Below are 15,110 nucleotides of genomic sequence, written 5' to 3' on the forward strand. Positions count from 1 at the left end.
CTGGTAATTACGGCCCCCTAAGCTTAAGAGGTATAGTCTGCCAGCCTATGGAGGGGCTCATAATCGGGCTCATAAGCAAAGATATAGGGACTTGCAGACATTGGACCCGACCCAGTTTGGCTTCTCAAGGGAAGATCATGCCTTTTGAACTTGGTCGACTTCTTGAAACAGTCACCAAGGCCATTGATGAGGAAAGGCAGTCCATACAGCCTACCTTGACCTTGCAAGGCTTTCGACACAATACCCCACTCGGGTATTGTAGAAAAACTTACCAGCTTAAATGTAAACCCATATGTCACAAGATGGGTTGCAAACTGGCTTAAGGACAGAACCCACAGGGTTAGAGTTGCTGGCGCTATGTCAGACTCCAAGCCGGTCACAAGTGGTGTCCCACAGGGCTCGGTCCTTGGCCCCCTATTGTTCGGCATCTACTTCTCAGAAGTACAGGCCAACATGGGAGGACTTTGGCTGACAAAGTTTGCTGACGACTGCAAACTGGGCGCCATAGTGGAAAGTGCATCGGACACGGATATCCTTCAGAAGGGACTCACGGAAACAGATAGCTGGTGCCAGAGCCATGGCCTGAAGTTAAACGCCAAAAAATGTGTAGTCATACCCTTCGGGAAAAACAAGGTAACCCCAAGCTACCATATAGGTGGCAATCCACTAAGCACAGAAGAGGTTATCAGGGACCTGGGGACCCAGGTTGACAGTGGCCTTTCTTTGACACTCACGTTGCTAAAGTGGTTAGAAAGACCTTCTACATTGCCCACCTGATCATGAAGGGATTCACATCCAGATCTAGTGAGGTCATTGTTCCCTGTACTCTTCACTTATCAGACCAATGATCGAGTACAATGCCCCATTCGGGATGCATCTCACCCAACATCTGCAGCAATTGGAGAGACCCCAAAAGTTCCTCACCAAAAGGATAAAGGGACTCCAAAATCTGTCATATGCTGCCAGATTGAAGAAACTCCAGCTCTATTCAGTCGCATACCGTCTGCTCAGAGGTGACATGTGCCTGACATACAAGGCCATGTCCAACCCGGAATTAATGGACATGCTCCACCTCAAAAAATCCAAATCCACCAAAACCACTAGAGCAAGCGACTTAAACCTTAGCACGGATATAAATAGGACGTGCTGGAGGGATAGATTTATCACTCAGAGACTCCCTATGCTGTGGAATAAAATCCCGGTCCATGTGAGGCAGAGCACCTCGCTGACTCTGTTCAAGAGAAATCTTGACCTGTGGATGGGAGATCATAGGTTTACCCCGGGAATCATCTCTGTGTCACTGCTGGACAGAGGCACACCAAACTAATGGGCACAGTATTTTTTCATATAAGGGGTGGCGTAAGCCACAAAAATTTGGGCTAGGCTTATAAATGCCTTAGGGCAGATAGCCTAGTATAAACCTATGAACCTATGAACCAGGCGCCTTAAATGTGACGTCTGCATGCAAAGACCTCAAAACTTGAAAGCCCAGTAGGAGGAGATGCCAGTGATGTCAGGCATATGGCCATGGAGCCCTTATGCGGTTTTCATAGGTCCCCAGAGTAGGGTATAGGACACCAGGGGCCTAAGGATAAACTGGACTGAGTAAGACAAGGGTTTTTTTTGGTGGGTGGGAAGGAATACTGCAACATGGAAGAGAAGGACCTCTATGGTTATGGTAAGATTTTACACAACTATTTGATGTCCTTCTATTCCTATGTTGCAGTATTCTTGTTGTGGGAGAGTACCACAGCTTAGCTGGAAGGAAGGGTGGTGGATGAAGAGGCTGATTCAACAAAGCCCTGTAGGATTGCCCTGGCAAATCCTGCCCGTGCTCTGGAGACATTGTCCAACTTGTAGTGTTTGGTGAAAGTGTGAATGGTGGACCATGTCACTTCTTCCATAACGGAAGCAGTGTCCAGGCCTTTGAGAAAGGCTTTGGAGACTGCCATTGCCCTGGTGGAATGAGCTTTTACCCCCAACGGGTGATTTTTGCCAAGGTATGAGTAAACGAGGCAAATGGCTTTGGCTTTCTTGATCCAACAGGCAATGGTTTGTTTGTAGATTGCCTTGCCCAGGGCCCTGGGGTGGAAGGAAAAAGAGTTGATTGGATTTTCTAATGGATTTTGTTTTGTCTAGGTAAAATCTTAACTGTCCGTGTACATCCAGGGAGTGAAGTATCCTCTCTCCTTCATTGGTGGGAGAGGGGTAGAATGTGGGTATGTGAATAGATTGGTTTAATGACAAATCGTTGACCACCTTAGGCATGAAGGAGGGGTTAGTACTTAGTGTTACCCTGTCCTTGTGGAAAGTAGTATAAGGGAGGTAGGCCATTAAGGCCTGTAGTTTTGACACTGAAGTTATGGCCAGTAGCAGTACAGTTTCCCATGTACACATCTGTAGAGTAGCTGTCCCAGTAAGTTTGAATGAGTGCTGCGTTTGCTTTTCTAGAAGCAAGTTAAAGTTCCAGGGTGGTGGGATGGGCTTTCTTGGAGGCCTAATGTGTAAGACCCCTTTTAAGAAAAGCTCAACATCGAGCCTGGCTAGTAAGGGAGGGTCTAGTGGTAGGCAGGCTGAGATTGCAGAAACTGAACTTTTACTGAAGAGTATGAAAGTCCGCCTTTTACTAGTTGACACACATATGCAGGAACTAGGGGAGCATCTGCAATGTATGGATCCCTTCCCTTGTCCAGACACCATTTTGAAAATCTTTCCCATTTAGCTAGGTATTTTTTCTTTTAGTAGGTTTCCTGGCCTCTCTCAGGACTGAAAGCATGTCCTCTGAGTAGTGGTGCTTGAAGGGAATTAAAAGTTTATCACTCACAGTGTCAGAGACAACATCTGCAAGTGTGGGTGGATGAAGGTTCCCCTTTGTTGTGTCAGAAGGACCACCTTGTGAGGTAACTTGTGATTGCCCTTGGCCAGATTGTGAAGTAGGGGGAACCAGTGCTGCCTTGGCCAGCAGGGAGTCACCAACAAGATTTTTGATGCGTCGCTCCTGATTTTCAGGAGGACTTTCTGAATTAGTGGGAAGGGGGGAAAGGCATATAGAAACTTCCCCTTCGAAGAAATGCTGAAAGCGTCTACTCTCCAAGCTAGAGGGGAGTAGGTCTTGGTGCATAAGGTCTGCAGTTGTCTCTTCTGGGGGAGGCAAACAGGTCTATTTGAGGAGTGTCCCACTGGTGGACAATGTCTAGGAAGACGGTCATGTCCAGCATCCATTTGTGTTGTGGACAGGATGCCCTGCTTAGAAGGTCTGCTTGTTTGTTGTCCTGTTAGGGGATGTAGGATGCCTGCAGGGACAAGTTGTGGTGAGAGGCTAGATCCCATATCAGTAAGGTTAGTCTGCACAGGTGGTATGCTTTTGTTCCTCCGTTTGTTGAGGTACCACATAATTGTGGTGTTGTCTGTAAATATTTGGAGAACACCTGGTAGTAGCAGAGGACTGAAGGTTTTCAGAGCTAGGAGGACGGCTGTCGTTTCTCTCACAGTGATGTGTTTGGCCTTTAACGAAGGGTGCCATGTTGCTTGAACCCTGCAGGATGCCAAAGTGGCTCCCCATCCTGAGTCTGATGCATCTGTATGCATAACCTGGGTTGGGAGAGTGGGCTGCAGGGGAAGGCCAGGGTTGAGCTGAACTTGTTGAATCCACCAGCCGACCTCCGCCTTTAAGCAGGGTAGGAGTGAGATTTCTTGCTCCAGGGGGTGCTGGTGTTGGGGCTAAATGTTTTTTAGACAACACTGCAGCTTTCGCATATGAATTCTGGCTAGTGGAAGAATAGGGATGGTGGCTACCACAAGGCCTAGGGTCCTTAGGAATTGCCTTGAAGTTATCACTTGGGTCTGCAGCAGGGCTTTGAAATGGGAGGTCAGGGAGCTGACCTTATCCTGGGGTAGAAAGGCTTTCATTAAGTCTGTTTTGATTCTGCAACCCAGAAATATCTCATCTTGCTCTGGGGTCAGGGAAGCCTTTGGGAGGTTGAAGGTGAGCCCCAGATTTTGTGGAAGGGACATGGTGAATTGCAGATGGGCTGAAAGGGTTTTTTTGCAGTCTGCTAGGATCAGGATATCATCTAGGTAGGGATAAATCTGAATTCCCTGTGTTCTGCAATGGCAGGAGCCAGGCACTTTGGTTTGTCCACTGCCCCCAGTGTGTTCACAAAGGGCAATGCAGTAAATTGGAAATGAGAGGAGAATCCCAAAAAATGTAAACATTTTCTGTGGGAGGTTAGGATGGGTATGTGCAAATAGGCTTCTTTTAGGTCCAATGTGGCCATGACAGCCTTGGTTGGTATGAGAGGAAGGAGGCTTGGGAGTTACAGCATTCTGAAGGTAGGCACTTTTAACAATAGATTTAAGAAGGAAAGGTCTAGGATAGGTCTCCATGGTCCGTCCTTTTTGGGGACCAGGAACAGTCAAGAGCAGAAGCCTTTTCCCTCCTGTTCTGAGGGGACAAGTTCTATGGTACCCAAGTTCAGAAGGTCTGTTAGGACCTGTGGTAAGAAATGTCTTTGATTTCCGGGGGGAAAGGGAATGCCTCTTAGGGGTGGCTTTTCTTTCCAGGAGAGGAAGTATCCCTGTTGGATAATGGCCAACACCCATCTGTCTGTGCTGATGGTTTTCCAAAAGAGGAGACAGTGGGAGAGATGGGCAGAGAGGGGATGGGGGGCAAGGTAGTCACGCATTGTTGGGGCCTCCTCTGTCTTGAAAAGGCTGCGGGGCAGCTGGCCTGGAAGTGGTTTGTCTTCTAGTACCTCTTTCTAGGTCTGGAAGAGGTAGTTCCAGCAGAGGTTGGATTACGTCTGACAAATGTGGCCCTGGCAGGGTAGTTCCTGTAATATTTGGGAATGGGGGACACCAACAAATGTTTGATGTCTTGTAATTCCTTGCTCTTTTCTTGCAAGTTTTTGAAAGATCTGCAGATTGTTTTCCAAAGAGAAAATTGGGGTCCGGGGGGGCATACAAGATCTTAGACTTAAAGTCTTCGAGTAAGTGTTGAAGTCTAAGCCAGGAATATTTCCCGAGAACAAAGGCAGATACTGCAGAGGTAGCAAAAGCTTCTGCAGTATCATAGCTGCATCTAATTGAGTGTCTGGCTACTTGGGCAGCCAGAGATAATTTAGAAGAGATGTCAGCTTTTGCAAGGCAGTCAGGACTAGTGGCCAACAAGGTAGAGGCTTGAGAAACCAAGTCCAAAGCATATTTGGTCATATGTGTCTGATAGTTGATGGCTCTAAAAGCCAAAGTGGAAGAAGTATAGACCTTCTTACCAATCCTTATCTATAGATTTGCTGTCTTTGTCAGTGGGTAAGAGCGAGGCAGACAGAATGAGTCTGGATTGTTTATCAGGATAGGTGGCAATCACAGCTGGAGGTTTGAATAGGAATCTTTGGTTATCAAACACCTTGCAGAAGCCGTCTTGCTGTTTAGGGGCAGGTGGCTGAGAATCTGGTGTCTTTGATGCAGAAGTAAAAGGATCCAAGTATGCAGGTATGACAGGTGGGATGGCCGAAGGGGAGGGGGATTCTACCTGTAGAAGGTCAAAAATACCTCTTCTGAGTTTCAGACATTTGAGAGTATCCCATTTGAAATATTTTTTCATTTTGGTGATAGTTTCACCAAATGTAATATCCTCTGGAGGAGAGTCACCCTCAATAGATTCTTCATCTGGTGAGTAGTACTCCTGAGGTGAAACAATTTGGGAGGTGTAAGAAATGGATTCCTCAGAGGAGGAGTAATAGGTGTCTTGCTCTTCTTCCCTGTCCTGGGAGGCCAGAGGAGGGAGATAAGACGCAGAAGCAGGTCTAGGGCTCAGCAGTGGTAGAACAGTGGAGAATGAGGTTGAAGGCCTAAGGGCCATAAAGGCCTGCATCAAGGAAGAAGTGAAGGACTGCCCGTCAGGTAGGCCTTCTTTGGTCAAGGTCGTATTTTTTTTGTTTCTTTTTGATTGGTGCAGATGTAGGCATAGGCCTGGAGTTGGATGACGGTCTAACGTAGTAGCGTCCGGAGGAGGGATCCCGGTTGGAGGCTCTGCTAAGTCTGGCTCCTCCTCGACCGCCACAGTAGTCAAGGTCTGGGTTGGCTCCAGTGACATGCCAGCCATCAATGGAGAAATGGCTTCTACGAAGATTGCCCCTGAAGTCGACGGATCCGCCGGGTGTCCCTCAACTCCTAAGTCAGAAGTTGATGGGGCATCCAGTAGTGGAGCGACAGAGGTAGAGGGCCCGGGAAACTTGGCCTTCTTACGCAGAGGTTCTGTCGAGGCCTCCGAGGTGGGATCCATCCTAAGGGCCAACCGTTTAAGCCATTGGTTCTCCAAGTAAAGATTAAGAGCGGCCAGGCAGCTGCGAAGGGTCTTGGGTACAAAGGACTGGCAAATGGAGCAGGAGTTGTGATTGTGCTCCTGGCCTAAGCAAAAAACACAGTGATCATGCGAGTCTTTATGGGGTATCTGGTGCCCACATTGGCATTTACCCTTTTTTTGGTGACATTGGCTATGAGTCGCTACAACAAACCAAGCTTTATCAAGTTAAGTAGAAGAAAAAACCCTAATGGGGTACTTAGCTTTTTATATGTTTGTGTTGATGGAGTAAAGCACATGATGTGTTGGTCATCTGCGGCTGAAAAGTTCTGAGGTCTGCATGTGCAGACATCACATTTAAGGCCTCTTGTTTATGGCCCTACATGTGACAGGAGCAGTTGATATATGACACAACTCACAATATATTTTTGGATAACGGACATTTGGCGTCATTTTTTAGACGATTGCTGGATGGTGTGGAAGGGTGATATCAATTATGCTTTGGAATTTGTTGAATATCTAAATGAGAACAAATGGGGTATTCAATTTACCCTGAATTATGATCTGAATTAAATTACATTCTTGGATGTAATGATACACAGAGATTCTGATAACACATTGCAAACTGAGACCTTCAGGAAATTTCCACAGTTCAACACCATGTTACATGCTACTAGCCAACACCCACCCCACATAATCCGGAATATACCTAAATCTTAATTTTTACATATTAAACGCATCTGCTCCACACCTGAGGCATACAATTCTAGGGGGAATTAATTAATCAGTAGATTCCTTAACAGGGGATATCCAATTGGGAACATACACAATGTAAATGCCAATGCAGCCAAACACAACTGGGAGGATATGCTACAATATAAATCTATTTCCACAACTCAGAGATCTTCAATATCTTCACCGATTCGTCTAGTTACTACATATGGTCGTAACACCAATGGCTTTAAAAATATTAGAAATGATCATTTTGACGTTTTGTTGGCAAATGAACAATTGTCTAACATATTGTCCTCAATGTTTATTTTCATACCGTAGAGGTAGAACTATAAATTCACATCTTACCAATTATAAGAAAAATTTCAACAAGGAAGTTCTTCAAACTACTTTATCGGGGGGAAAACTAATAGGCAGTTACCCTTGTGGACATTGTAGCGCTTGTGCACACATGGTCAAAACTAAAGAATTTACCAGCAAGAACACACCAAAGATATACAACACTGATATTATGGGAAATTGTAGCAGTGATTGGGTAATTTATTTAGCCAGTTGTTCTTGTTCAGCATTTTATGTCGGTCAAACCTCATGACCCCTAAGAATCAGAATTAGTGAGCATTTGAGTGACATGAGAAACAAGAGAATGACCAGTGCACTTTTTAAACATACATTAACCCACCACACTGCCAAATTTCATTTTACAATAATAGACAAAATTCAGGGGAATATAATGTGCAAAGCAGGATGGCATACCAAGCTTAATGATAAGGAATCAGGCTAGATAGTAAGATTGGGAATGAACAGTACTAATTTGGTATGCACCAATAGCATGACTTTACTTATTAAAATATTTTGTATTTAAATATGTGCTGATGTCATGAAACAGTAACACTGAAGAAGGAGCTGAAACCGGTTTGTTTGTTTGGGTCAGCCACATGTATCAAGTTTATTTTCAATAAATCTTTGGATTTATTCATTCTACTTTGGTGCTGGACTTTGGTTGTTTGGTGCCTACATGTGACATCCCATGCAGCTGCAACAGCCAAGCTGAAGCTTTTGTATAGGAGCCGACGTACGGGTCGCCTGAGGTGGGAAATCCCACAACAAGAATACTGCAACACAGGAATAGAAGGACATCAAGTGGTTATGAAGTAAGCAAACCACCAAATCCCTCACAAGCCCAACATCCTACCCCAAATACATAAAAGTTTACAGCCTAAGTAAACTTTTAGTCAAAAGTAAAACTTCCTCAGAAATTTCAAACAAGCATAAACATTGTCTGTTAGAAATGTAATGACAGTTTAAAAACATTGAGTTTCATACCTACAAACTATAGTTTCAACATAAAACCACCAGTTTTCCTCAAAAAATAGAAGAAAGTGAAAGGCTTTCCCACATGCCGCCGACTTATCTGCCCTTGAAGATCGCTATCTGACAGTTCCACAGGCCCTGCAAAACGAGCAGTCTTCGACAGAAAAAAACTCTAAAGCTTTCTACACTCCACCTGTCCTTTTATGAAGTTCTTAATTAGCATCGGACAGCTACAGTACATGGGCGGTCCCCTTAACTTTCTGAAGCTGGCTGGTTTCAGCAAAAGCAGGAGCCAAACATCTCAGACTACCACTACAGTGATCTATGTATGAACATTACTGTTTTCCCTACACCAGGTTCAGTAAAGCAAGATTTGATGACTCTCACTTTGACAAACACTCTTAATGCCAACAAACCCATAAAACACAAATTTGAGTATGATGACAGCTACATCTTTAAATACTTCAAGAAAATAATGCTATGAGGCTGTCTACACCAAAAGAAAAGTGAGATCATGAATGACATGATGAAACTATTCATGGCAGTCCTCTTAGATCACCATTTTGCAAATTATTCACTGTTACTCCGCATGTACATTCTGTTGTCTGATTTAAAAATTTAACACCTTTGAACACTCAGCAACTGAAAACTGTAAAAAATATTTCTATCGACATTGACAAAATATGGCTATATTCATAATGTGCACAGAATGTAAATCAAAATACTGAAAGTTAAGCGTTGAGCATTCGTTATGCAAAACAAATACATGGTCACATTTATAGCTAGGAACAGTTCTGAACATTATCTGCAACACACTAAGTTTGGCATCCCACCTTGTAAGTTATATAATTAAATTAAGCATATTCATCCTTAAATATGATTTTTGCTATTATTGGTAATCACTGCTTGGGAATGCAAAAGAAATCATTACCTAAAAAACTAATTTAAAGCAAGTATATTCACAATGTAATATAAATAAATCCACATGTGGTAATTTACTGGTCAAATACTTAACAAAACCTGGCTCAAAGTGGACAGACCTACAGCAGATTGAATTTCTCAACAGCTAGGAGGACGCAGATGCTTCTTTGGCAGACTATGAAACAAGTATTATTTATTTGTTTATTTAATAACAAGGTAATTACTTTACCTGATGCTGTTCGCGTTGAACTTTCAGGAGGTTTGGTATTTGAAGTACTGGTGCTTCCAAACATTGAAGATGAGTTTCCAGTACTGCCCCAATTGCCAAATGGTGAATTGCTCCTCTGTGCACTGAAAAAGCAAAACAGTTATTTTACTTTAAACACATTGCTCTCTAAAATGTGACATTAAAATATACTACATTTATTTTTATCCTTGGTGCCAGAGATGTGTTTGAAAAGGTCCACAATGGAAAAGTCCTATTACATAGCTAAAATAAATAAAACAAAATATACAACTCTGCTTCCAAATCTGTGCTGTAATTTACAGAGCACACTTGTAACTTATGTTAAATGTATTTGCTAGACTTAGCAAACAGGATACAGAGAATTATGATGGTCTCTGATTGTAATGTATATCTTGTGTGTTCTTGCTTTTGAAGGGAATCTTGGCATCCATGAGAAGAACACACAGTAGTTTGGTGTGACTGGAGATCCAATCATAATTCTTTGACATGTATGGAGATTTATCTGCTCCATGTACTACTAATTAGTGAAGAGTAAGATTAGAAAAAAATAGCAAAAATGCGATATGTTGTGACAGCTTTGAAAGACAGTAAAGGTGAGTGAGGGGGAATAATTAAGCAATAACTGACAATGTGGTGTGGTATACTGACGATTTAACCACGATTGGTGTGGTTTAATCACGAAAGCCGCACGATTAAATAAAGCCAACCGTGGATAAATTTCAATATACCACAACCATGGAGTCAGTTATTGCTATTATACAATGACATTATTTAAGAAAAAAAAAAAAAAAGCTTACTTTTCTTAATAATGTCTTTGTATAACGGCGAATTACTGTTCTTCCACGGCTGTGGTATACTGCTTCCTTGTGCCCGCAAGTGTATGGGACTTGCATTCCTATGCATACCCAGTACATCAATGCTTTGAAACTGAAGCAACAGAGAAAAGAAAGCCCCCGTTGCTCCATTTTTTTTTTTTTTTTTTTTTAAATAAATAAAAAAAAAAAAAAAAAACTTTAGGGTAGTTTAGGGGCAGGAGAGAGACAGCATGGAAAAAATACAAGGGATATCAGGTACGTGTATTTAATTTTAAATAATGTACCCGATTTTCCTAGTATTTTGTCCAAGCTGCCTCTCTGGTATGTCCGAAGTCGGGGCTAAAGATTATATTTTTCATTTTTTAAGAAATAAAAATAAAATTTAAACAATATACCAACGGAAAGAAGTCAGGGTGTCTGGAGCTTTTTCCGTTGGTATATTGTGGGATTTACAATGGGCACGCTGACTGGGCTAGCCAATCAGCGCGCACGTTTTCAAATGTTAATGGGGAGTTATTGTATAATTGACATCCTTACATACTCCCTTTCTAAAGGAAGCAGTTTAATTCAAAATGTTGGGTGCACTTCAGCAGACAGCAGGCAGAAACAGGAATTGAAATGAAGACATTTCATGTCCTGCTGCTTCTGTTTACTGGTCAGTGCAGTCTGCTTTACTGCAAACTCGATGCTAACAGTGTGTAAGTGGTGCTTAACAATTTAAGCACCCCACTAAGTATTAAGATTGAGTCTTGTGATTGAGTAGCGCTGAATCAGGATGCAATTTAGTCTTTTTTAGCATAATCACAGTACATTACGGTTAATGATCAAAATGACACCATAATTCACCACACAATGGAAATGCAACTGTGGTGCAAAGGAGATTGCACACTGTTGTTTCAACATGTGCTTTAATTACAACTAATTTCTTTCGATTTGTCTATATTATCCAAGTGTCTATTTTCAGTAAGTACATATGAATTCTATTACTTCATTTAAACTATTTATGTACTATCAAATGTTTATTAGTAAGTACATATGAAATATAGGAGTACTAGCTACTAGATGTGTACATCTCATTTTATTTGTATACATCTTTATCAATATAATTCACTCATAAGTAGATATACAGGTATGTGCTTTTTATCCAGAGCACTTCTCTCTCTCCAGGACTCCACTGCAAATGCAATCTACCAGATGAACATTACCCATCAAAAATGCAAGCAATTAAATAACTACATAAAATTTTAGGATGGGTTAACTTATAAGTATTAATTTTAGGAAAAACAGATGCATTCTTACATGCTTTACTGGGGCTGATGCTTTTTTATCAGTATACAAGTGAACAACCCGCAAGTCAAGAAAATGGATATTAGAAATGATAGCACATTTCCTCTCTCTCTCTCTCTCTCTCTTCAGGCTCCAAAATTTCTGTATTATAAATTTCAGTAGTCATGTTTTCCCAGAAGATGTGTGGATGCAGTTTTGTACTACTGCTTTTACAGGGAGACCAAGTACAAAAGGAAGCTCACTGCAACTCTCTTCGATTCTCTTTTGGTGATCAGCAAGTGGCAAGCAGAACTGTAAAGATCAACACATACTCTTGGAGAAGAGGGAAAGTATTGAAAGCCTAACCTATGTACAAAGAACCATAAAACAAGCAAAAATGTATCAAGAAAAAATATCACAAACTACAGAGCTAAAAATGCCAAAGGAAATGTCAGCATTCATACAAGTTAGTTGTACATTAGCGATACTGTAGTAAAGCACATGAAGCATATCTGGAAGAGAAAGCCAACTATACAAAGATTCGTTCCTCATCTCTAGCTTCTTCTCAAGTAGCTGTCTCACTGCAAACATCGGGTCTGTTGTGCTGCAGCCTGACTGTAAGCTGAAATGCTCAACTCCCATCTTACTTTCTACTACTCTGTGCATTCATTTATGCTACTCTGTGCATTCATTTATCAGTCACCCTCTCCAGAATTTTTATGTAATGTAACAAAAGTTTGAAACCTCTGTACTGCTCACAGTTGTGGATGTCCTCCTTAGTCTTTTACACTACCACTACTAGTAATCTTATTTTCCAGTCATCTGGGATATGCCTTTCTCTCCATACAGCCATGAATAGCCCCAGGAGCCATTTCTTCCCTAACTCACCAAACATCCTTATCAAATCTGCTATGAGCTCATTTAAACCTGCTGCTTCCTCTAACTTCATTTTCCTTAATGCTGTTCTTATTTCTTCTATGGCAGGCCCCTCTTCTTTCATCATAAGCTGTGTTTGGGCGATACAGATTCTGAGGGGTTTTGTTCTTTCATTGCCTTTACTGTAATGTGGACTGGTAAGCAGGTTGTTGCTGGCATTCCTTATGAAGGGCGTCTGACTATCTTCTTTATCTTTCTGTCTTTGCATTACGTGATATCAATTCTTTGTGCCACCTACTGAGTCACTTTCCAGAAACTGGTAGAGTGCCTCTTGATACCTTGTTCTTTGTTACTGCAACCCCTCTTTTAGCTTCTTTGTTAACCAATCAGTATTCCTCCTTAGCCTGGTCCGTCTTTTCCATCTCCCACTTTCTCTTGAACTCATTCTTTCTTTTGATGAATTCCTGGACTTCTGCACTCCACCAACAGCTTTCTTTATGTACCTTGTTTCCATACCTGGCTCAGCCACATACCTGTTCTCTAGTCCTCATGGATGCTGCTTTGAGAAATGGCTTCACTTGCAAATTGTAATCTAAAACAAACACTCTAATCAAGAGGGAAAATGTTGGGCAAGGAAGGAAAATCAAAAGTGACCATGGGGTAAAGAAACAAAATTCACTCAAATACATTAAAGTTGAGGCAAAAAAAACTGTAGCAAACAGAGCTGAACTGAACAGTCAGTATAAAACACAACAGAATATCCTTTCTTGTCCTTTTTGAATGTATCAAGCAAGCTAAATAAAGTCTCACTAAGAAAAGCCCATGGACCTAAATGATCAAGACCTGAAAATCTAGATATATTTAGGCAAGTTAAGAGTCTCCTGAGAAGTACTTCTGTTCCATTTTGGTATGCCAGATGGCAAAAAGAAAAAAAATGCCAATACTAGTAGCTGAAACTTAAGTGAATGTAATTATATGCAACAGTCTAAACATGCCCATGTTAAGACCTAAAGATAATGAAAGTATTGGACCATGAAGGAATTATAGACTAGGGTCATAAAATCTTCGGTGAAGAATGGACTAAACCTTTTATTTACCCTACTGCAAATAGTTGCAAGTAAAATTACATCCTTCTGGAATGAAAAAAAAACAGTAGTTAAGTCACAGTATAAGAATAAAGGAGGCAGATAGGAGGCTATGTCTCACAGAATCACAGACTGGTATTAAAATTACTACTGAGACTTAACTTTCACAAACATTTTACTGCACAGACAGAAGAATTGCTGCAAATTTCCTATTTCTTCATTAAACTCCAAGCCTTCTATGCTAAGCTACTTTTAAGAGGTAAATATCTGAGAAATGGCCTAAGAAATCTGAGACAACTGCTCTTCTTAGTTACTTCAATAATTACTTTGAACAGACACTTAAGATGTTGTTGGTCTTTTCGGCTTTTCCCAGTTAGGGGTCGCCACAGCAGAACTCTGGTCCGCTAATGATTGGCAGTTGATTTTTATGGTGCTGAGTTGCCAGCCCGACACCCAACCTTCAGCGAAGGCAAGCCCATTCACGCATGTCTTTCGAAGGACACTTGACCACGGGGAGGACATGCAGACTCCACACAGAAAGCACTCCAGCCGTGAATCGAACAGGAGAACCTCTTGCTGTGAGGTAAAAATGCTACCGCTGTACCAGAACAGACACAAGATATTCTTCAGAAATCAGTCCTGGTGCCTTACTTGTCGAACATCAATCTAACAGATATTAATAATTAAGAAGAGATACTTCTATGCCACCTAGGAACAGTATCACTCACAGTAGTACATTGTGCTGATTGTCATAATTTATAAAATACTTTAAATAACTTAGCATCATGGGTTCAAAAAAATAACATACAGACAATGATTAACAAAAATACAAAATTGTGTCATTTGGGTAAGAAAGACGACAAGGACTTACTACATTAACAAAATGGCAGTCTGGATATAAAATAAACTATTATATCACGATCATATTAAAATATTTGCACTTTAAGTCATACAACAAGTAGGCAATGTGCTTTAAGCCCAAAAGTAAAATGATAATTCTAAATCTTTATAGCTGTCTAGTCATGTCAAGACTGGAATAAGGTGAATCTTTATGGTCACCATATTCACACAATTGTATCCTGAAATCAAAACAAATCTGAAGTAAGCTTATAAACAGATCAGCAAATATGGAAAACTCACATTACCAATAGAGGTTTAGCAGCCTTGGTCTCCTTCCATCAAGACATTTGAAGGGTGATCTATGTTAACAAGGCCACACAAGATAAATCCTTATTCATGTGTCTTGGCTTGACCCTGATTCCATGATGTGAACAGCTGCACTTTTATTTCAACACTCTAAGCAAGAGTAATCTCATGGTTCTGTCACAGAACTATCACTTGTGGACTGTCTTATGAGAAAACAAAAGGTATAGTAGCAGTTTGGAAATATTCACAGACGACTTGGATAAGCTATGTGGTGAACATCAAATATAAAGTGTTATAAGTGTACATCCCTTAGATGCTTCCTAAGGACATATACAAGCGTGACCTCAGCGCTCTTTCCATCAGCATGAACACCTGGTATTCTCTTGCCTCAGAGATGATTGCCTGAAAAT

The 15,110-nt window shown here is 41.5% G+C and overlaps 1 protein-coding gene across 1 annotated transcript in view; it reads right to left on the minus strand.

The window, feature by feature from the left end:
* SARAF (store-operated calcium entry associated regulatory factor) overlaps positions 1 to 15,110 on the minus strand; it is a 475,866-nt gene that overhangs the window by 87,506 nt on the left and 373,250 nt on the right. Inside the window, exon 5 of the mRNA XM_044059699.1 lies at positions 9,495 to 9,616. Coding sequence (XP_043915634.1) covers positions 9,495 to 9,616 — 122 coding nt within the window. The remainder of the gene's footprint in view (positions 1 to 9,494; positions 9,617 to 15,110) is intronic.

This window comes from Protopterus annectens, chromosome 17.part0 (genome assembly GCF_019279795.1).
Source record: "Protopterus annectens isolate FY-2018-M chromosome 17.part0, PAN1.0, whole genome shotgun sequence".
NCBI lineage: Eukaryota > Metazoa > Chordata > Ceratodontiformes > Protopteridae > Protopterus > Protopterus annectens.